Source organism: Gymnogyps californianus, chromosome Z (genome assembly GCF_018139145.2).
Source record: "Gymnogyps californianus isolate 813 chromosome Z, ASM1813914v2, whole genome shotgun sequence".
NCBI lineage: Eukaryota > Metazoa > Chordata > Aves > Accipitriformes > Cathartidae > Gymnogyps > Gymnogyps californianus.
In genome coordinates this window covers 63,487,864-63,512,630 of record NC_059500.1, presented here as the reverse complement: position 1 = coordinate 63,512,630, position 24,767 = coordinate 63,487,864, and the positions used below count along the sequence as shown (strand labels likewise).

The 24,767-nt window shown below is 36.6% G+C and overlaps 1 protein-coding gene across 3 annotated transcripts in view; it reads right to left on the bottom strand.

The window, feature by feature from the left end:
- Positions 1 to 24,767, bottom strand: part of PDE4D (phosphodiesterase 4D) — a 406,899-nt gene that overhangs the window by 210,245 nt on the left and 171,887 nt on the right. Inside the window, exon 1 of one of the 3 annotated variants that reach the window (XM_050912862.1) lies at positions 4,074 to 4,198. The exons of the other annotated variants lie outside the window; for them this stretch is intronic. Coding sequence (XP_050768819.1) covers positions 4,074 to 4,198 — 125 coding nt within the window. Of the gene's footprint in view, positions 1 to 4,073; positions 4,199 to 24,767 lie in introns of those variants that run through there. 3 annotated transcript variants of the gene reach the window in all.

Here is a 24,767-nt window from a genome sequence, read left to right as displayed (position 1 = left end):
TGAAGGTATATGATTCAGTTTTCATATGATGAAACAACATACCTTACAATGACACCAAAACGAAAAGCAGTTTTTAGAGAGCATTTCAGACTAGAGCATGAGTACTAAAATGTTACAATGCAGGACCTGCTTGTGAAATGAAGTTGCTCACATCAACCAGAGAACAGAACAGGAATAAATTAAATAGCTAGTCAGCTCCCTGTTACAGGTCAGCTTGTGCCACACATGAAGAAACATTGATGATGGGGTTTAATAAGCAAGTTTTATATCAATATCAGACTAGCCAAGTGCTCATTACGTTGTCACTTCCAGCTCTACCAGTCCATGGAAGCACTGCACAAGCAGTGCATACTATATACTGTATTTAAAAAAAAAAAAACCAAACCAAAACCAACAGTTTCCCCCTGCATATTGGATATAATTTCCCTCTGTATTCTTTTTTTCAATAGACAAAAAAGCAGGGCTTCCTTTATATCTCAATTAGAACAAATAACTTTTTTCCCCACCAATTAGTTTCCAATCAAATCAGTTACTTCTTGAAACGATGTGCTTTGCGGCATGGTCCACCATATATTGGGGCTCACTGATTGTTTTGTTCTGTGTTTATGGACGTGAAGATACAACTAATACATGAACATTAGTCCAAGTCCTAACTCCCACCACTGCGTCAATGCAATTGAAACATTTCCATGAATACCATTATAAAATGATGACTAGCTTGGCGATTTGACAAAAAACCCTACTTGTACTCAGATGCAGGCCTATATGAGAAACAGACTTCTTGCTCTGACTGATAGTATTGCAATTCTGAAATTTCATCCTATTCCAGAACAGAATCCTAATGCAGAACAGAAATTTCAAGTGACTCAAAATTTTAAAAGGCTTGCATTTCAGGTTAATTGAAATGTATTTGGTATTAGAAACCTGAAATGTTTCTTTTTTTCAGTTTTTTCTATTAGCCTTTGGAAGCCTCATGATATAAAAATCTAAAACCAAAAATCTCCTTTGAAACAGAAATTTGACACATTTCTTCCTAAAGACAAAATGGAATTATCAGTTTGAAAATCTCCAAACAATTTGGTGTTGTGCAATTCTGTACAAAGTATTCACTTCCAAGAAACACTGGGAAATATTCAACTAGCACTATTAAAATATAAAAATGCTTGTCTCAGTTTTGGTAACAGCCATGAAAACAAGCATGACAACATTTCAAAATGTATATATGTGTATGTGTGTGTGTGTGTATGTAGAACGTTTACATGTGTACATATGAATGATTGTTTTTTTCTCTAAAAAGAGACCTGCAGTTATCAAAACAATTCATAGTCCTAACTCCACAATCTACATATATCTACCTGGCACCTCCTGTGAGTATCTGGTTATGAAAGATGCAATTACTTCCCCAAACCTTGATACCTTTTTGCATTGATGACAAAAAACAAGTCAGCTGAGAGACTTCTTGCACATTAAGTAACACAAATAGTGCGATCTTTGAGAGAGACTCTCGTACCTCATACACCCACCAAAAGAAAAAATAAATGAATGCTACCCAGTGGCAAATAATTCCCCTAAAATTCCTTCCATCCACACTCCTCCCAGATAGTTAAATCTGTGTTTTCTTCTATTAGCCACCAAAAGTCTCATTGCAAATCCACACTTGGGAAGACTAACTTGGTGTATTAGGAGGTAGGAGTTTTCTTAGTGACCCAGTCATCTTAAATATTGCATAGTCTAATTCAGGTTCTGGCTCCAAAGTTCCAATAATTTCTTTCATTTCCACTATATGAATACTTGATTAACCTTAATCCTTTAAAATATTTTAATTATGAGTTCTACTCTCTCAAGAGCTCCTAAATAATACTTGGTATCACACAACTAATTATTATATTCTGCTTAGAAATTCTTTACCTACTATTTTTTGCAAGTTCTCCCTTAAACTAGTGCACTGAAAAATATGACACATGAACATTTTGTGTATATTTGAAATTAACTTGTGTGTAGCACCTCCTCCTCTCCCTGAAAAAGACAGCAAGGAGTTCCAGCTGTATGGAGTACAATCTTGCACCGTTGCTTGCATGAGTTTTCTAAAGAAGGTAAAACAACAGGTAAAGAGCTATGAAATTGCTTGGCATGTGGAAGAGCCTCAATTCCTAATACTGTTTTTAATTATTGTTTTTTAACTGATTTGGGTTTGAGGTTGCATAAACAAAAGGGGAAGAATGCACAGTCACACAATGCATCAACCTTTTTTATGAAAACCCCGAGACTAAAGTGTTACATCAACTATAAAAGAGGTTAAAATCTTAACTAGAATAGTTATTAAACGAGAGAGTCTTCTTTCTGAAAGGCAATAGTACAGTGGCCTCAGATTAGTGTGATGCCTTAGAAAGGCCTTTGAGACGGAGACCAACAGATGTATCACATTGTATTCAGCAGATGCTAGCATCAGCCTCCATGTTCTTCAAAGGTAGCAGAGACTGGAATATATTCCCCATTGTTAAGACACTATAAAGGAGGAAATTTCTCTGGCTTACACACACAAATAAATCACTGGTGGCAAAATCAAGTTATGAATTTGTACAACGGCACTTGAATGTCACCGTTTGTTTTTTTTTTCCTTCCCGATATACCCACCAGCTCTGATGAAGTTATATTGATGTATACTCACCAAAGACTGGAGTCTATGTGGTAGCAAATCATTTACAGAACAGAGTAATACGCCCTTCTAATATTAAAAACCAAAATTCAGGCTTTAATATAGCCTGATACTATCTTAGGACAGGGAAGTATCAACTTGAGAAAAGTTATGTATTACATTGATTTTTCAAACTATGAACAACTAACAGCATATTCAAGAGGAAAGTAGATTTTGTAGAAAAATCATGGAGCTCTCTAAGCATCTTACATTAAATCAATAAAGCAATTCCCTAACATGTTGAAAATAGGAAGTTTTCTTGAAATAGTTCTCAAAATTTCCTTACTAGTTTGATTACTTTTTTTAATAGAGTATTATTTTTAAATTACATTATCAGAAATATTGTGGAAAGGCATCATTTTTTGGAAACTGGAGAAATGTTTTCACTGAAGTTTTCACATTAGATTTTTCATTCTCCATGTCAAAGTTTGGCTTTTTCTATTTAAAATCTACATATAAACTTGTCATTTCAATAAAAAGTATTATGTACCGTATAAACGCATGAAGGACTCCAGATTACCAATATTGATTTAACCTCAAACTTCTTTTGGGAAGGCAGCTGGAATAAAGATAATTTTTCTTAAGGTAACTTTTTTTCAGAATCTCACTAGTTTACCTTTTACTCAAAAGAGCCTCTGCTAAAACACTAACCAGATATCAGCAGTTCTCTGATCTGACATGGAACTTTATATCCATTTTTTCCACTAGGACAAAATCAAGGGAGATTGATCTTTTCATACAAGAAGTTTCAGTAAATCTTTCAATTCTATTCACAAAGGAAGTTTCTCTTCGTGGCACAGTTTGATAAAATTGAAGAGAAAGAAATTCTGCCACCCTGAACAATATGCAAAAGGCTGTTTCAGCTATTTTGTTACAACATAAAACAAATATATTCCAGATAAAAGGACACAGAATATTCCATGTAATGCATAATTTCTGACAAATAGGATTAAGAAATAATCTGTGACTAATCAAATTCCTAGTATATTTTTTGCTTGAAATTTAGAGATAATAGCCCTAGTTTACTTGTATTAAAAAAATTAAGTAACATTTTTTCCCTGAAAAAGTGTCTAGTTATTTGTAACTGCACATACATACAGCACTGTCCTGTCCAAATGGTAAATATACTGTTCATATCTTAGTGTAAAACAAATATAACTTTGTACTGCTATATTTATTGCTGTTACCTGGTATTGTATTTTTTCCTTTTTTCACTGCACTTCTCTTCCATGATTCAATATTGAATACAAACACAGTGAGATGGTTTTTTATAGAATGCCCCTTCTCCCTCTTTCTCTACACACAACCACAGAAGGTTTAAAGGCAGCAAGCTTTAGACAATGCATACACTTTGCTGAAGAATAATAAAGTCTCATACCGTCTCCTTTGCTGTTTAATATCAATTGGCTTGTTAATAGCATAAGGTGATCCGTGAATGTAAGCACTCTGGAATCTAGCCACTTTCTCCAGAGTCAGGTGCTCACAGCTAGATGGTAAACTCATTTTATCCCAAGAAAAGCTGCATAAGACCAACAGCCAAAAAGATGCATTCCTGGGAAAACGGGAAGCAAAATGCTACATAATCAACTTCATTGAAGTACACTGCTCCAAAGCAGCCAAACACTCCTGTGCCTGGAAAGCAAATGCTCCTCATCTTGGCTGCGGCTGCCACCCTCGTGGATGCAGGAAGTTGGCTGTTTATTTCCACCCAGTCACACTCCAACCAATTACTGATTAAGCAGATAAAGCAGAAAGTCACTCAGGAACAGTTTCCCCCACCGCTGGGCGCTAATCTTTTCTCTAATCGTTTTTTGGCAGAGACAGACTGTAAGCACAGCTTAATCAGTTAAGACCAATGCCTAAAAAAGCCACAGACTGAATTTAGTTTGAAGCAGCAGGTGGGCCAGCAGAGATACTTTTGCATATATCAAAAGATTGCTGTGGGAGGAGGAGGATCTACCCACTGGTACATTTGAAAAGGTCAAATAACTTCTCAGATTCACGGTATGAACTCAGACTGATCAGATTTGTTCTACAAAAGATTTCTGGATTTAATCTATGTAAAGACAAAAAAAGATCATACTATTTATGATCGATTTCATGAAGTTTTATATTCTGTGGTATGTCCCTTATTGCACAGCAGTGCATTCTCCACTACCGCAAAGTAACAAAAAATGTGTATAACCTCATATAAGAACTTACTCTGTCTTCAATCAACAGGAATATATTAAATTGTTTACCCATATTATAAAAGACACTGTGGGTTTTTTATACATTCAACTACTCAAAATTATCCATGGGATTGCCTTTATTTATGAAAGTGTATCTACTTGGCCTCCACTATCTCAGCCTCTGTGCAATGCTCTTAGGGGTCCCAACTACAAAAAGCAGAAAAGTAATACTTCAGTGCTACTTTCACACACAATCAAATTATGAAGTGGATTTTACACTCTAGCATGAGAATTTGAGGGAGACAAAGGAGATTTATGTTCAGTATAGAAAAAGCTCTATCATGGAGAACTGGAAAACTGGGGGGATTTTGTGTATATAATATATAAATATTATGTGCACCTAAATCTATCTGGCTAATATTAATCCTCTTGAATTGCTGGAATTAAATCAAAGGAGGCTGCAAAGGTGGAACCCCAACAGGAAACAAGACAAAAAGAAAGATAAGGCTCCTTGCAAAAACAGTGGATGGGGGAGTGTTCCCAAAAGGGGAATACTCTCTGCCTGGCTCCAGCAAGGGAGGCAACATTTACCTTTCCCAGGCTGCAGAGCACTAGAGAAGGAAAAAGAAGCAAGTGGCAAGAACTTGCCCATGATGTCTCAGCAAAAGCAGGCAAGTAGCAGGGATACCCAACAGAATGGGAAGCAGGCTGCCTCCCCTTGCACTGCTAAAACGAACTGGAAGGAGGGATTCTTGCATGATATGCCAAAAAAGTTCAGATCCTAAACTCTGGGCACATATGTTTGTTTACCTTTTGCTCTATGTGCTTCATACTTTTGAAGAGACAAAAAAAAAAAGTAGTTCTTTCTTTGAAAAGACTGATCTGGGAATGAATTTAACTAATTCTCAGGTCAGAAGTAACCAAAGTGACTGACTTTGCACCGGACTGGTGCTCTGGGCTGCAGCTGCAATGTGGCTGCTCCATGTGCTGCCACCCCAGTGCCTTGCTGGAAACAGAAACTATTTGCCCTGTACCTTTGGCAGGTGTTGAAGTCCTCATAGGACTTTGTTAAGTGACAAAAAAGCCATGCAAAAGGTGGACAGTCATCTATCCTGTACCCTTTCCTTGTATCTAATAAAAACTGCCAGTGTAACAAATAAGCCTTTTTTTTAGGTTGTTCTCAATTCTGTTTGTGTCCTGAAACCTTTTTGTCTGTATAATTGAAGTATAATTTCGCATACACAGCTATTGTAAGACTGAGTTCAAGTTAGGTAAACTTTATACTGCATTAACAGCCACGCTGAGGAAAGAGGGTTGTATACTCTTGAAAAGATGAAAATGACTGAAGTGAGAACACCTGAATATCTGCATTAGTCTTTTAAATGTGACAATAATAGTATAAGGCTACATCTGATTCTATTTAGGGTATAAGATATCAGCAGTTAAAAATCCTTTAGAAATTAATTCAGCTTTGTACAACAGAAAGCTAAAATGAATAGATTAGTCTAGTCTAAGCCTCAAGTAGCAATTCTCCAACTTGTAAATACAGCTATTATGAAGAAAAAAACCTAAAAAGCAAACAACCCTCAACCTCCTACCTTTTAGCTTTTTTACCTTAGTTAAGAAAGAAAAAGAAAGGAAAAAAAGGTAAGAAAAGCAGGGAAATTTAACAATCATTTAAGAATAATGAGATTAAATTCAAATTAAGAGGTTTTTTTCTTGGTTGTGGTTTGTTGTTTTGGTTTTGTTGGGGTTTTTGGGTTTTTTTTAAAGTGCAACTAAAGACAGCTGTAAACCAGTATTTCTATATATGGAACAGATTCTTCCTTGTTAATGCGGTGGAATAGGTTCTATCCCTTTTGTAATGGGTACATACACACAACTGGAAATATTTATTCTAGATACAAAAATTGACTTAATTGATGCCTTGAAGATTCTTCTCTGAGGAAGGAGCACAGCAGAACTTCAGGAGCCATGCTGTGTCGGTAAATTCTCCATTGCACTGCTGATGCCTGTGCCCCAACCAGTGCATTCACTGGGCAGCCCCCAGCAGTGTTGGGCTGGAAGAGCTGGGAGACTCCAGTCTCCCTCCCAGCAACCCTCCCCTCTTCAAAGGCAATGCTAATTTACTGGGAAATTTATGGCAAACAATGTCTTCCCATCTCATGGTCTGTGGTCACACGTTGGATAGGGTATCGTACCAACTGCGAAGCACTTCCTACAGGTCTGAAGAGCCCACTGGGCATGACTCTTTTTATCTTTTTTGGGTAGATTTTAAGTATGGAGCTATTCTAGTTTTGAAGTCTCACTAATATCAGTTATGTTCAGTGGAACTTGGCTTTTACCTGAGAGCTCTTTTCTCCTCAGTGAAGTATGAATCTTTGAAAACTGTACACTAAACACGTCTTCAGCTTTAATACCTTTGCAGGTAAAATATGCAGCTGGAAAAAGTGAACTTACTTTGCCATAATGTTTCAGAAATAATGTGTGTGCAGGTAATCAGACCATATCCAAACCACTATCAACTAGAGAAATTTCAATGGAACAGTATAGCATCAGGATATATCAAAAGCATTTGGACTGAATTTTATGGAATTTTGGCAGAAAAATTAAAAATGCTTAATTTTGATATTTTAAGAGCAATCTGAATTTTTCACTAAGATGTGGTTTAAAGTCTTTTACAAAATACAAAAATACTCTAAAGTCAAAATTTAAGTGAAATAAGTGTCTTACATTTCTCAAATTTAAGTTGGTATAAAATTAATCTATCTAAGATTTTCCTTTGTGGAGGGATTCTGATATTTTGGGTCACCACATAGCTTAATTTAGGTATCTCAAAACTCTTGGTAAAAATGAAACTTTAATCATATTTTGTGTCCATGACATAATTTAAGATTCAAGTGTTACTTAAACATCTTCCCATTTACTGGTCTTATTAATAGTTTTTCAACACGTTTTTTTTAATGTTCAACTTTACAAACAGCTACATTTTTATTATCCTTTATTCATATGCCCAAACCCCAGTGAAACAAGTGAAGACTACCATTGTGTCTTTTAAGGAATTCCATTCATTGTGGCACATGGTATATATGTATGAATATTGTCTGTATCTAATTTTGACAATGTCTGCAAAGCTTTCAAAAGTTAGTTTGACTTGTGTTTGTCACCAGGAAATAAACAGATATTAAAGAATAATTATGAAAATCTTCTCTTGCTGTATGAGACATTTTATATAAGATTTTAACTCGTACTACTACTATTAGATTGCACTGCTCTTTAGATTAGACAGCCTCAGTCAATGTTATGGGCTTCACTAGACTACAGAACATTTTAAGGAAAAGGCAGGTGTTCCTCACATTCACAGCCCAAGCATATGAAAAGATTTTTCTTGATCTATATACTGTCAGTTCGTCCACTAACTAGACCTTTTTTCTTGTGACAAGAGTTTCTTCCCAGAAATATCCTGAATGACTGAAAATTGACAGATGACATGAACATTGTTTAGAAACATGGTTTTTCTGATGAAGTTATGGTCTGTCCAGAATACAGAAGTAGTTAAGAATCTTCTTTTTTATATTCATAGATTGGACAAAGCTTCCCCCCCCCTTTAATTGTTTTGAAGATTTTCCCTTTATATATATTTATTTGTTTAACTAGCTCTTCTAAATCTTGCTGTTGAGCGTTCCCTGACTGCTCAATATGGGCAACTATTTACCTCTCAGCAGATAAGCAAAAGAAATCCAGGAATATAAGTGTTATTTCAATTCTTCTCTCCTTAACTGATGAATATTTGATTGTCCTTCCTATCTTTTAGAGGATCAATTGCTTCAAAAATGTACTGCAGATTTACTTATAAAGAAGATTATTGCAGGAATTGTCCAAAAATCTGCTCATATATTTTCATTAAGTGCTGAATGTACTCTGACTGACAGTGATCTGAGAAAGTATGCTATGTGTCTCAAGAAGTGTCAGCCAAAACAAACATATGAACAAAAGCCGCTAAGGTAAGGGTCATATAATAAAGTTGTGAATAAGAACAAGCTGTTACTTATACCACTGCACAGTCTGCACAGACTATTATTAGTCCATCTGTTACATACGGGGATAACAATAATGGTTTTATATAGTACATATCAAACACACATGCTGGAAAAGACCCCAGGTTCAAAGGAGTGAGACAAATATTCACTAATGTCATATGCTTGGCTTGACTTTGTGAAGTTTTGTCATATTCTGTCCTTAAATTTGTCCTACAAAGATGAATCTGTTTTTAACATACACCCTTTTAACTCTGCCAAAACACGCTTTTGCTATTGAAACATAGGACTTCATATTGCTGCCCTTGAAGACCCTTTTTTTAATTGACTCCTACAGATTTTTCTTCCCTTTATTTCATTAAATACCCCCGAGAACCTTTCATGAAGACCTTCTGTTCTTTCCCTTACATATCATAAAGCCATTGGAATAGCCACACTGTGCTAAATAGCCATTCAGCTCAGCACCCCATTTGCAACACTGGCCAAGAAGCCTACCATTTATTTGGCATACATCCCAATGACAAAACCAGAAAAGTTCAATAGATTGAATTTCAATCATCACGTTGCAAAAAAATCATATTGTTCTGACAGAAAAATTATTTAAGGACATAAAGTAGCTGATAAATGGAAGCAATTAAAAAATCAAGAGTTCTTATTAAATTCTGTCTCCAACCATAGATAGTCAGTGTCACTGTATATAATGTTACTCATTAAAAACCATTAATGACATACTGCTGTAGTTACACAGCAGAACAATTCTGTTTATTCATCTCTCCAAATGAACATCTTCCTTGAACATCAGCTGCTACTACTATATTTAGAATAGCAAGGTAGCAATGCCAACATTGTTTATTGAATAGGCAAAATAAAGACATTTTAGAAATGTTAGGTGCTGTTAATATGCATTACTTCTGTAGCATACAGACTACCAGTTTGACTGTTTAGGATTAAATTTGTATATTCTGTACAAGTTAATAATCAACTAATTTCTGAATCCATTTCTTAGGTATATACCTATGTTCTTTTTATATGATATCACCTTCCACGGATCTATTTCTTATTTTGCCAAAACCAAACATGTATCATGTATTTGCACACTATTCATCAGGGCTAAATTAAAATTTACAATGTACAGGTGAAAGACTATGTATCCCATTACAGGTTTCCACAGACAACTAATTTTCAAGAAAGGTATTTTCCATTAGAAATTGTCAGTTTACAAAGGTTATAATTTCTGGTTAATTTTCAGCTTTCATTGGTTGTTTTATTAATAACTCCATGAATAAATTAAAGAAATACGCTGTCCTCTTTAACACTGCTATTATTAAGACTTTCTGATTCCCACAGAAACACTGCAAAGAGTAGACATCTCTCCTCTGTATAAGTTGACCTCCACATTCTATGACATTTGAAAATGTATAGTATTGATCTAGTAGTATTCATTATCTCTTCCCAACATGATATAACCAGGCTGTCTTAAAAGCTTCCGTTAAAAACAAAACAACCCCCCCCCAAATACTGTCCACATGGCTCTCATGCTCCACACAAATCACCCATGAGAGAAAGAGGACGTGTCTCCAGCTTAGTCTAACTGATGGAAAAAAAAGGTAGAGTGATATCCTTTCCTGAAGGCAAAGGAGTCTGAAGTTCTACATTGTCTAGGAAAAAGGAGGAACTTTTGCTCTAAAAAAGGGTGATGTAGCATAATTATGGTATATAGCTTGATGGTGGTCCTAACAAGCTGAGTTCTTCTTGCTCTGAGGAATTTTAACAGTACTTGTTTACAACGCTGTTTAATATGATCTACCACTCCAAAGACTTCAGGGCTTCTTTGGGAATCAAACCTTAAATATCTTTTCCTTATGTCTCAGTTAGAATCACTCTTAAGCTCCTGAGTGTCTCAGAGTAGTCTTGGAAGTTACAGCAACCTCTCAGAGTTGAGTGTGGATAAAGGTGAGGGTACGTATGCATACACACAGCTGAGCTGCATGCCAGCCTCCCTTTTGCTCTTGGTCATACATTCCTACTGCTTTTGTCGTGTTGGCTAGGGTGCTCATGTGAGCCCCTGGTGAACTAATTCAACTTGTTAACTGAAAGAGCAAGAACAAAAGTAAGTAGTGTTTTGCTAGGCTAAGCATTCGAACTTCTAGAATGAGACAAGTTATCCCCTAAGAACACCGATGTCTTTCCATTAAGAGTGCCTAATGCAACATCCCCAAATGTAATGTCTACAATAGAAGTGTCTGCCTTTAGCCAGATGTGTCCCATCCTTATTGCCCCATTTGTAGAAATGTTGAACATTTTCATTTCTAAGTGATGTTGATGAGATTTGAGCAAAAAGGTGCTATTTAAAAAAATACCAAAATTGAAAAATCAGGACCTTGGGTTTTTTTAAAAGGATAGGGACTCTCCACAAAGAACAGTGAAGATAAAAAACAGTCAGTCCTGTCTATCTCATTGCATACATGAGACTAAGGTCCTTTGTAAAATCTGGCAATTATACAACTGAAGAGTATCAGTCCATGTATGCAGGGTCAAAATTAAGTTTATAAAGTAAGGATAATTTAATCCGTTCCAAAGTTGGAATGTCAAAGTTTGCAGCACAGATTTTTTTAATGCATTTTTTCACAGCAACAATATGGAGTTTTAAGTATGTTGCAGCAGATAAAACAAATTGAAAACCTGTGAAAATATTCACAGTTATGAAAATAGCGCAGAAATCATAGTCTGTATGCAAGAAACAAAATCCCTTCTTTTCACAGAGATCTTACAAGTGCTGCACTTTAACATTTCCACTGTGATAGCTGTAATGCTTTTCTTTGTGCTGCACCAGCCATATTGTGTCAAACTAAACCAAAGTATTGGATTATTTTTCTTGCTACCATCATCCCAATTCCTGATCTCTGCTGGAAATGAACTGCAGTCATTGCAGAGAAAATTGTGCGCTGATTTGCAACTGAAATCAGTAGAGAATCTGCTTTCACGCACAGGGGCACAGCTTCTGCATTACTGCATATGGCATTGTGACACGTATGCTATTATGATTTTCTTTTGAAATAAAAGAATGGGCTTATTTCTCTTGCAGGAAGTGTTGGGTAGGGTTTCCTTTCCCTTTTCAAACCGTTGAAAATAATTAGTAGTTAGTTGTCTTCTCTTCCTATGTAATGGATATACCTGTTTCTGTTCTATGTCTATTACAGACAAGTTCTGATTTCTGTCAAGATAAAACACAACCCACCACCATCTCATAGGAAATCATTCTCTACAAAACGGCTTAATTGTATGAAATGAGTCACTGCTTCCCAGGGTAAGCTGCAGAGCAAGAGTTAGGGAAAACAATACACTCACTAAGTATTTGCAAAAATTACTTCACACCCCTCTCAAATTTGATGAGCATGTGTTGAAGATAACTATAAAAGTGAGGAGAACAATAAAAATCAAGACATTATCTCACTTTTGTATTGTAAACAATCGTTCACACATAATCATTTACAGAAACGTGTAAGTAAACATCATCACAAAGCTTTTGAAGCTTTGTAGCAAAGGCTGGTTTTCCCTTCATCACCTTAAATTTGAAGTCCATTCAAACTTGCTAAACACACAGCTTTGCTAAAGACTACCAATAAAGGCTACCTACTCCTGTGTTATCAGAGCCTTAAACTAGTGAAGAAAATGAATTCTACTCTGCAGTGTTGATGCTAATCAGGATCTTAAAATTAAAAATGCAAGAAATGATCCTTGCCAACATTTGAATGTTTTCTATGGCTTGAGGTTAAAACTGTGAACAGTTATCAGATGACAGATGATGGGATCTTAGGTATAGCTGAAGCAGGTAAAAACCCAAAGGGAAATTTCAGGAAAATTGCACTGCAAGCCCTGAGACAGAGGTAGGCAAGTTATTTCCGGAGCTGAATTTGGGTAAATTATAAAGGTCACAATCCCTTTTGTTTTCTTTAAGTGTCAGTGTAGATCCCATTGTGGACAACTGACAAATTTTACCCCTTCAGGATGGTGGAAATGAGAAGTGCCAGCATAATCAGTCAAAAAAGACTGTAATGGCACTCTTAGACTTGTCATATGATCCTGTTAACTTTATAAACTTTATATGTTTGACACAGCTGAACATCATGTTGCTTGTTTGAAGATTTTGAGAACTGCTGTACCTCCAAGTTGGCAGTCTTCCTTGAATGTGGATGGAGCAACCCTTCATGTCTGATGGGAGAGATACTCAAAGATACATTCTGTTATAGCAGGACAGAACTCAGAAAGATCATGTGGAACTTACAGTCGTCTTATCTATTCAGACAGATTTTGTCACCTTTGAAAAATTCAGCTCTTTTTCAGAAATCACAGAGAAGACACTGCATAGTGTTGTTCTTTTGCAATAATAAAGCAAAGCTCAAAGTAAAATTTTGAAGATGTTACTGGTGAATGAATACCTTGATTTCAGTGGAATTTTGAAATCACTTTAGTAACTAAAAAAGCGCCTTTGTACTCTTCCAGTTGAGGAAGTAGCCATGAGAAAAAAAATCTTCAGAAAGGAGTGGTGTAAGCAGAACAGTTTGAAAAAGGCCAAAATGAGACTGCTCATGAGTCACAGGGAGGTCATTGTAAGTCTGAGGCAGGAACACATTCTTTGGTACAAAGAGAAACATTCTTTGGTACAAAGTACGAAACAGAGTCAGTTGTAGTGACTGCATTTGGATGAAGTATCTGACCATAATAACATGAAATCAGACCTTGGAGCTAGATAGACAGAGATTAAATTTCTACCCTGGATGTACTCACTGTACATCATAGTTCCTTTCCAGACCAAGTATATCGATCTACCTACAAAAAATGAGTACAGAAGACATGGCCTCATCCAAATACAGTTTCAGAACACAGGCAAATTTTCTGTTGAGAACCCTAGCAACTAAAAAGCATCAGAGTCACCCCGGCTTACATCTCACAAGTCAGTTCCATTTCAGTGCCAAACTCTTGAAGCAAAAAAAGGCTAAGATGGAGAAGCAGCAAGAGTTAAATTTTGTAGGATAGTATCATGATGTAGTATAGTAGTGTACAACTACATAAGCAAGATCTGAAAATATGATTTTTCACTTTTTAGAAGACTAAATATTTGGAGACAGAGGACAAGTTTTTGTTCTCTGGAAGCCTCCACTGAAAAAGCAAGTACTGTCTTGAACATCATATTTAAGCTTAAAAATATAGAAACTATTCTAGAATAAGTCTCTATAGCAGGAATGAAAAAAAGATCCAATAGATATCGCTGTTGTCACTTTGCCACTTTGTGGCCTAATAACAAAAACTTCATTAAATTATCCATCCAAACATATTAACCACACTAAAGGCTAATAAAATATCCAGCTACTCAACAATAATAAACAGATTTCCCAAACTAGCTTTGTATTTCTCTCTCTTTTTTTTTTTTTTTAAATAAAGCTGTACTAAGAATTGTGTTCTTACCCATTGCTAGTCTTGTAGTTCATAAGGTTGGGGAGAACAAATACAGCGTATGCCCAAAGGATGGTTGGAATGGGAGAAGATGGGGAATAGAGTCATGCTGATAAAACAGGGCAGGAAGGGATGAGAGACAGGACAGAGAGCAAGAGTAAGGAACTCCATGGTTACCCAGCAATGCTGAAAGTTTCCTGTGGACCTCTGGTGACAGGGTGCAGACTGGCATGCTGGACTGCACATGTTAGTTCCAGGTCCAAACTGGGAGAGAGTAAAGCCATCCAACTTGACGAAGAGGCAGGAAACAGACTACTCTTCTGGACTCAGCAAGGTGATATTAAAACATTTTTGTGAATGGCATCCAACAGCCATGGACATTGTTACAGAGAGCGTAGAAGATATGATCTGTCACAATCTTATTTGTGTTGTAGGGAAAGAAAACCCTGTCTTCTTATTACTTAGCAGAGTGATTTAGAAAAAACTATGAAAGGATTACTACCTTCAGATCAGTCACAAATCCAAAATTAAATAGAAAAACACAGCTCCCATAATTTCCTTCTTGATCCCTTGTATTTTCTATCTGCAAGAGAGTCGTTGTACCAAAGCCCTATAGTCCAGACTTATTTGCATCGGTGTTTTTCAGCAGTCTCTCTGAACAAATTGCATGGCATTAGGCATTTTACATACATTCCAAATACGGAAAGTATGCAGTATGTTATCTTATAATTATCTAATGTTATCTTAAACATGTGAGAGTATTTGCCTCAAACTGAGATATGAACAAAGATTTTGAGCTTATCTCAGCTGCAACAAGACAAACCAGTTAATTTCCATTTCTGCTGTCATCAGCTGTAGCACACACCACCCATGACTGCTTCTCTTATATTAGCACATTTGTTCCAATACTATGATCTACTACACTCCTGTCCCTATGAGTACACAGCTTTAATTCTTGTAATAGCCTGTTAGAATACATGTTATTTGCTCCTTTGAAGAACACATTTTCAGTGCTTAATTCTGTGTCTGCACCATAACGCAGCAAGTATGGAAATGACAAGGAAAATGCATTCAAAACCCAGGAAAAGCCCACTGTATGCTAGACAACAAAAGTTTCATAAAAAAAAATTCTAATACTCAAGCTTTTAACTCAGTAAGACTGCTACTAAATACATGATTTGCATCCAGTCTTCCTCTAACAAAAAGAACAGCTGCATATTAAATTGGTTTGACCAAACATGTTAGAAAAACATTAGTAGAAGTGGCTAGAACTATTCCAGGTAAAATGTCAATATTTAAAACCAAAAAAGATTAGGTTAAAAAAAAAACAAACAAACAACTCCAAAGCAAGGCTGCATTTTAGTTTAGCTTGGTCTGTGTTTACAAGCGTGCAATTATGTTCGTGCCGTTTCTCAGCACCATCACTTGTGCATGCATACGATACTGTAAGATTTGTGTGCATACACAAGATATTACCTAAACATTACAATTTGCACAGTTGAATAGTACCTGCACAAATAAATAGAAGACCTTACGTGAAATACACCTGTTTCTTTATTTTGCATGGTACAAAAGAAACTCATTCTACCTTCCAACCCACAATTCCTTTCCTCTTAGGGACCCCTTTCTGAACGGTTCTATTATTTGTGCTCTGAGGATGGTAATACAGGGATTGCAGTAGCCAGTTCTCAACAGGCTCCTTGTCAAAGGACTCACAAAAGTCAGATTCAACCTTATTTTCTGTCAGAAAGCATTCAGCACTACAAAATGTGCTTGCACAAAAAGTGCAAGGTCGGCCAGACCCATGTCTCACAGTTGATTTTTACCACATCATGGGACTCACTCCTCTCCCCCAAAGGGCGTTTTAAATGAGAAGAAAGTTTAAAGTTGTAGGGAATGGACACATAGTCACAGGTTGTTTTTTTTTAATATATATTTTAACGTGCATTAAACCTATGCCTTTACATGCAATGCATTATTTTGAAGGAAAATATTGTGGGACAGTATATTTCTTCATGTATCAAAAGCTTTACAGGACTGTACTGGTTATTAAAATAGTTTTTTTTCTTTCTAGAATTACAGAGCAAAAAGATTTTTTTTTTTTAAATCACTGAGCAAGACTGTTTCCATTCCATGACAACTCAGAACAAGATACATTATTTTAGTATCTTGAGCAGCAAAATATAGTAACAATAGGTATTTTGTATGAACTTTTAAATTACTTCTAATGAAGTCTTCATGAGCTTTCTCGTTTCCCTATTACAGCCATGTAAATTTTGCTATGCCAAAACCACCGTATTGCCCTCTACAGGTTGATTTAGTAACGTACTCTGTACCAAACCATTCTGTTTGCCTCAAGCATGTTACCTCCTATAAACCTGAACTATATCTATTCTGAAAAGCTTTAAAATTATGTACTTATATTATAATATTAGCCAGCATTAGTCTCTCTAATCTTCTCAGAACAAACACAGAAGTTTTAAAGATCTCAATAGAGAGTAGCCATGTAGATTAATCAAGAAAGAAAACTGCATCAAACGCCACAAAAAGAACACGTTAAATGTGAAAAGAAACATCATGTGTGGCTTTTGTTATTGTTGTTCCTTTAAACTTACTTAATTTTTTAAATTGGAAGAATACTTGATTTTAATAGCTGGATTGCATAATTTAACTGTATTATAGACAAAAAGAAGTTTGCATTAAAAATAGACATTACAATCTCCTATTTTCAGAAAACTGTAACCTTTTAAGGCAATATTCCTCTATGTCTGAACGTCTTTAGTTATTGAAAAGCTGAATAAGCCATTCTTTAAAATGAGGGAAACACTGAAAATGTTGCCCCTATTCTTTTTACTTTTAGGCAAGACAGAGTTCCTTATCCATCATTCCTACAATTGCAGTAAATAGTGTCTAGTCTTCTCCTTTCTAGCCTTTGAACCTTTCTTCAGGTAAAATCTTTTCTATAGAGTTATTTTAACCTCCATTTTCGAAACTCTGTCTAGCTCAAATATAATTCATTTAAGTTTTGTCATTGTTTCAGGTATGTGTGTGTGTGCGCTTGTGTCTCTGTATGTGTGTGAATACAAACATAGGGAAATTTAATGTAGGCACAGTATAATTAGGCAAACTAAAATTCAGGCAAGATGAAAGTTAATAATTATTTTTCAGTCATGTGCCAGAAAAGCTTTAATGGCTACCAAGCCCAAGATCTTGAGTTTTGCAATGAAACACGTATAGATTCCTAAGCCAGTACCAGTCCTGGGGGATTCACAGTTTGACACGGGTACTAGAAAGGACAGGTAGATGGATGAGATCCGTCTCTGCCAGTATGGCAGCCTTCAATGTCATGTCCAGGACCCCTGGAATCCCCTATAGCATCACTAAGCTTTCAAAGCTCACATTTGGAGAGTCCAGAGGACCTTACCATGCAACATCACCACTTCCAACATCTTTGGTTAGGTCCTGAAAAGCACTGGAGTGCAAGATTCATGTTTCTGCTGCAAAAACCTTCACTTGTGTCATTTTCCTTGTAATTATCTTTTTTTCAGTCTCCTCCTCCTCTCGTCTTCTTTTTCCTCTCCTTGGCCTTCTAACTAAAAGCAATCAGTCCTAGCTGGCTAAGGGTGCATCCTGCGTTCCTGTGACTATAACTACAATGGAAGCTATCACTAATGTCGTAAATAGCTTCAATTCAGCACAGGACAGCCAGATTTTGAAGCAGCTCAGGTGGCCATCTGTTTCACCTGAGACTGCTTCACCAAATGGTTGTGAGACAAACCGCAAAGAACCACAGTTAGCGGCATTTTTCCATCTTTTTCACGTTTTACTTTTGTTTGTTCTTGCCTTGTTTCCTTTCAAGGAAGCATGATCAAATTGCACTTAACAATAAGAGCATCACCACCACTTCAGATATCTTGTGTAACCCTTTTCCCAAAAGGGCAATTTCTTTCATCTTTGATATGATCCAAATCACTGTCAAACATAGAGATTTTGCCATCAAAACTCTGGCTATGCTCTATTTCAACCTTTTAGGAAATAAAAAGCCTTTACAATAATAACGTGATCCTGGACCATGGAGAGGAGGGAGTGCTGCCTGCAGTTCACTTGGGCAGCCTGCAAGCGCAATGAGCATTTCATGAACAGTTGCTGTAATCAGCTTCTCTCCTTTCACCAATTCTACACAAACTAATCATCTGTAACAGTTGCAGTCCTCCAAAAATAAAGTAGATGAGCACGTAAAACAAAGTGAATTCTTACCAAATAGCCCTTCATTTTTGTTGTCTTGATTTTTACCTCTTTTGTTGCACTTTGAGAAGGCAGAAAGGAATGTTAGGATTTCTGTCATTTTAATGAAGAATACAGAGAGTACTTACCTAGAAAACAACATTAAGAAAGGAATTATTAGAACATGGAAGCTTACAACTTTTACTTACATCATTAGCACATACAAGTATTTACAGAAGCACTAGGAAAATGGATTGTTTATACTTAGGTATCAATGCTAATTTTTTAATGTCATTGCACCGTGAATGTGCACATAATTTTATATATATATATATATATGTAAGGACACTGTATTTCTTTGATAAAAAAAATTATTTCAAAATTCTGTTATGAATCTTCTTTCTTACAGGCACTGTTCAATAACAAGTGTCTTAATATTTGCTACAGCACTTATATTTGACAGCTTCTGTACAACATATTTCCCTTTTTCTGCAGTCAATCTCGCATAAATTTTTTTTCAATTATCAACTACAAAATTAGCTGCCAACATATATTTTTGTGCAGTTGAGCTTAAAATTAGTTTTTAGTTTAGTATTATTGAATATCACTATATTTACTAATATCAAAACTTGTAAGTAAAATGTGCATTCTCAGATCTTTATAGAAAATGAAGTTTTGCAGCCATTATACATACAGATAGATCAAATTTTAGATAGATTAAAAATGAAGCATTGCAGGCATTTTATGATCTGTAAAGTTCATAATTTGCTATTTCAGTTCCATAAAAAAATTCTGTACCATAAATTGGGACAACAGAAAAAGACTATAAAAATCACTTGAATTACAGGAAGAACTATGTAAGACAAAACAAGAATGCTCTGCATTTAAAATGTGCTAGACCACCAGGAATTTTACCAGTGCTCAGGACAGCGTTTCTCTCTAGTAGTTTATCCAAATCATGCTAACAATAAACAGTAAAGAATTAGTGTTTTAAAAAATATCATCTTCAGTAGTCTAGAAACATATGTTCTGTCACCTTAGTTACATACACAGGGAGGTTCCTGGCCAAAAACCCCCCACAACCTAAAAACATAAAACCAAAGAATAAAGCCCTATTTTTCAGTGCTACTGAATGTCCAATCTATTATACTTTCAGCTGAAATATCGTGAAAATATGATTAATGAATGGCTGAATGCTCAGTTCAGAAGCGACCCTGAAGAGCCTCATGAGGAATATAAGGCTGTACAAATGGATCTGACACACGTCGGAAGTCATTGCTACTGTAAAACACTTCTCTCTATGCTTTTCTATTCATCATTTTTCTGTCCTGCTGTTGATGATCTCTTCCTCAGCAAAAACCAAAATCACCCCCTGGTGTTGTTGACTAGCCTAACATCTGGACTTTCTGGGCTTCACTATCTGCTTCCTCTTGGTACTGTCAACTAGACACAATTAATGAGACTCCAAGCACACACCAATCCAGATGTTAATCAATGACAGGTGCAAAACGGGAGAATACCAGAGTGGAAAAGTTATTTGCCTGCCTTTGAACTGATCGGACTGCCCGGAATAGGATCTAAACTTTGTTTCCTAAATCCAGTTCTACTCAAGGGAAAAATCATTCTAAACATGTAACAAACTGTTCAGAATCCTGGCCATAAAATGACTGTCAGGAACTGTGGCATTTACTACTCTAAATAAACAAATAAAACACCCAAACATGAGATCTATTAAAAGGTGAGAGAATAAGAAAATAATTCATTATGTGCATCAACTGTTTTTTTTATCATAGCCTCACTGTAGATGAATCTGTATTTTGCATTACTGTTAAATCACTGTATGTGTTTGTTAGAGGTCCTATAAATCTGCATGATAGCAATTGTGTGTATGACACAGTCCTACAAATGCTGTAACTATCTTGAACTAAAAATGCCATGTTTTTTTCCTATTATTAATAATTTTGCCTAATGATTTAGAAATGAAAATTGATAACACAATTCCAGCAGAAAAGTATGATAAAGAGCCTTTTATTAGACGTAATTTAGAGCTGTTACAAAACTGACTTCTATATTGGACATAACTCTTAGGGAAAAAAAAAGAGTGGAAATATTTTCTGGAGGTAGGTACAGCGTTCAGCAGAAACAGGCTGAAGAAGATCTTAACTGGCTGAAGAAATTAATATTATTAATTAAAGACCTCAGTACATGAAGGTGTATTGGGTCTAGCTGAGATGGAGTTAATTTTCCCCACAGCAGCCTTCGTAGTGCTGTGCTCTGTATTGGTAGCTAGAACAGTGTTGATAACACAGCAGTGTTTTGGCTACTGCTGAGCAGTGCTCCCACAGCATCAAGGCTGTCTCTCCAACATTGCCCCCCCACCAGTAGGCTGGGGGTGGGCAAGATCTTGGGAGGGGACAGATGCAGGACAGCTGACCCAAACTGACCAAAGGGATATTCCATACCATATGACGTCTGCTCAGTATAAAAGCTAGGGGGAGGAGGAGGAAGGGGGGGCATTCGTTTGTTTACGTTTGTCTTCCGGAGCAACCACTACACGTACTGAAACCCTGCTTCCCGGGAAGTGGCCGAACATCGCCTGCTGATGGGAAGTAGAGAATAAAATCTTTTGTCTTCCTTTGCTTTCGCACGCGACCTTTGCTTCTGCTTTATTAAACTGCCCTTATCTCGACCTACGAGCCTTTCGTTTTATTTTCTCCCCCTGTCCAGTTGTGGAGGGGGAGTGATAGAGTGGCTTTGGTGGGCACCTGGCAGACGGCCAGGGTCAACCCACTACAGAAGGCTAATAATATTTATAATCAGGAGAAGCTGATTGCTGACACTTTCATGTTTTACATCTGTAAGTTGAGTTACATTTTCACTCTTTTTCAAAACAGGCTTCTAAGACACCTCTTTTGCTTTCATGACAGCTATTCTGTGGCCCTTAGAGGACAGCAGAAATAAGATTATAAGAAAATACCTGTGACAAATGCCATGAGGAATATTTTCATATTAGGGAAAAAGAAAATTCAGCCGTTAGCAAAAAATCTTCATTTTAAATTTTTTTCTGTTTTAACGCATTAAGACAGCATAAAAATACATGTTTTACTGGTGTAGAGTATAGCTAACTCTGCCAAGCAGCATAAATAGCTTTAGATTCTTCTTCAGACCCAGAGGATCAAAACAAGACACACATCCCTGTACACTATCCTAAAATAGCACCATCTATCTCCTTCTCCCTTCATACTTGCTCCAGTGATAAAAGAGCTGCAAAACAGTTTTTAGAAGGGAAGAAGATTCCGTATGTCATACAACCAGAAAGGGTTTTAGGGTAACTGGTTTAGCTTTAATTATGTCCTTCTTCCCTCTTTAGCTAAAGTGACTATAGCTATTATGTATAAAGCTAGAACATTTGTGATTTTCAAACAGCCAGACCTTCAAAGGATACCAGCTTCTGACACATAGCTTTAGGTTTGCTTGTTGAACTACAGCTCCTAGACCTCCACTTCTCCCACCACTGCAGCAATAATTCATACACCTCTGGGTGTCGTGCAGTGTCACAGCTTCTGCTAGGTGCCCTAGGACCAGGAAGAAGCTGGAAGGCTGTGCTGTGTAATTGTATTGGACAGAGTCAAGCCCAGGTTAATGTATTCCCTTTCTTGGTGGGGCTTATTAGCTTGTCTGTCAGACTGGCTTACATCTCAGGCACTTCAGAGCATTAATGGAGCAGGCACAGGACTTTTCCATTGACACTAGGAAACTGGTGAGAGTCAAATGGAGGACTGGCTCACTGAGACACATGGTGAGGAACGTTGAAGGGAACTGGGTCTCGATAGCATGGATAAGGGGAGAGAGATATAATTATTGTATTCAACTACCTATAGGGAGGATATAGGGAGGTAGAGCCAGACTCTTCTCAGCAATTCATGGACAATGGAGAAGAAACAACAGTTGCAGTCTGCACAAAGTAATATTTTAAATGGACATAAGGAAAAAAATAATCTTCAGAGTGATGACAGTTAAGAACAGAAATCAGCTGCCCAAAACTGTTGTAGAATCTCCACTCTTGGAGATGCTCAGAGCTTCACTGGTGAAGGCCCTGGGAAACTTGATCAAACTTTGATGATAGCCCTGCTTTCAGCAGAGGATTGGATGAGATAGCTTCCAGAGAACGCTTCCGAGCTAAATTATTTTATGATTCAGTGATTCTAACTCTTTATTTACAACTAATAAGAATATAGTTTTATAGAAAGAGAACAGAAATGAGAAGGCCATAGCATTCTTTATAGCCTTACCTTTCCTTGACATGACATCATGCATTCATCAGCTGTAGGCATCACTCTATGCCCTCCCCACAACAGGACTGAATTTTTTTTTCTGTGCTTAAAACTAACAGCTTCCTTATTGCCGTCATTTTTTGTGCAGCCCAGATGCTCTGTAAACAATTGCCTACAATTAATCTACAAATGCATGCTCTAAACACATAAGTATTGTTAAACATTTCCTGTTTCATTATGTACCATGTTATAAAACAGTTTTGCAACTCAGGAAAGGGAATAAACACTTCCTAAGAAGCAGATAGTGTTATCAGTGTATTAGTTGTACCCCTTAGATGTGTAAATTGATACTTGTTTTGATCTTTTCTAATCTAATCCATTTGAGATTTACTTTTTTAATTCCTACGACAATTTTCAAATGTCTGTAAACTTGTTATCGTGGCTTGTATATGTGGATTCTGGGCTAGACTATGTTCTTTCCTAATATGGTCTGGTGAAAGGAACGTTATGGAAATGACACATAGGAACAAAACCAGGGTATAATACTAAATATATTAACAACCGTAACATTTCTTGCTATATTGAATTAGTATTATAAGAGATTAAAGATGTTATTTCATAATGTCTGTCTACCGTTACATATTTTGTCAGCCAGCTGTCCTTCCTAATGGTATATGAGAGGGACAGATATCCCAGAAGCATTAGGCAGAGCTGTATTTGTATGTTTTCCAGTCCACAGAGGGAGGATGAAAAGGATGAACTTCTCTCATAGTTTAAATGACTTTCTCTGATAGTTTAAATATAACAATTGACATCTTCATCAAATCCAAAATTATACACAACTTTAAAAACAAGTTCCATCTTTGTAAACTTATTTTCTTTACATGCAAGTACATTTATAATGTTCAAACTTTGGCATTGATGGATAGACTCTCAGTGGTGCTGTTGCAGAACTCCTAATTTAAAGCCACAGCTGGAAGAAGAATTATAAGGACAAGAAAAAATCTGGAGCAATTTTAGTTCCTCTCCCTGAAACACATTCAAATCCTCCCAGCCTTTTTGTAGAAAAGCTCAATACCAGATGAAGAAGCATAATTTGCTTCTCACTAGACTGCAGAATAAAAATACTTGCATAATGAATATTTGAAAACTGACTGCTATATGGCACTGCCACCACACACAGAGCATTAGCTCTCCTTCTACTCTTTCTTTTGTTTGTTCTTCTTAGGGAAAGAGATCAAAGATGCCCACTCTGAAAATAATGATTCAAATGCTGATGGTACACATCAGGCAGAGAAAGTAATCTCTGCATGCTTCTACTCATGTGTAACACTGACAGGTAGAGGAACTGACAACAGGAGAGACATTTATGGTCTAATGTCTTATGTGTTTTCATCATGAGAAGAAAGTGTTAATTCCTGTCTACAACAATATTTCTACCACCCAGAACTGTTTTCTTCCCTCTTTCCTCCTCCCCCACACTTTCTCTCCTCCATATACTTTTCTTTCCTTACTTCTGCATAAATTCACTGCCTTCCTACTTGTCCATTTGGGAATGCTACTTAAACATTTAGGACTCGGACATGCACACGTTCAGCAAATGGCTGTGACTTGTGCTTTTGTTCAGCGGCCCATTTCATCTACCCTCCCAGCTCACCCAGCAAGGTATCCCTGTCCTCCTGGGAGAGGTTGCTATTTCCAGCGAGAAGCTGGTGAAATGAAATACATGAGTGCTGCTGAGACGCTTCAGCACAAAGACTCACTTTAATGGCTGTTGGAAGTGAGTTGCACTAAGTTACTGGATTTTGGACTGAAGTGGCCAAGGAGTGCTCTCAGGCTTCCTCTTTTGGCCAAGCTCTGGGCAATACAAACATTGTGAGGGGATGGTAATAAAGGCATGGGGAGAGAGAGA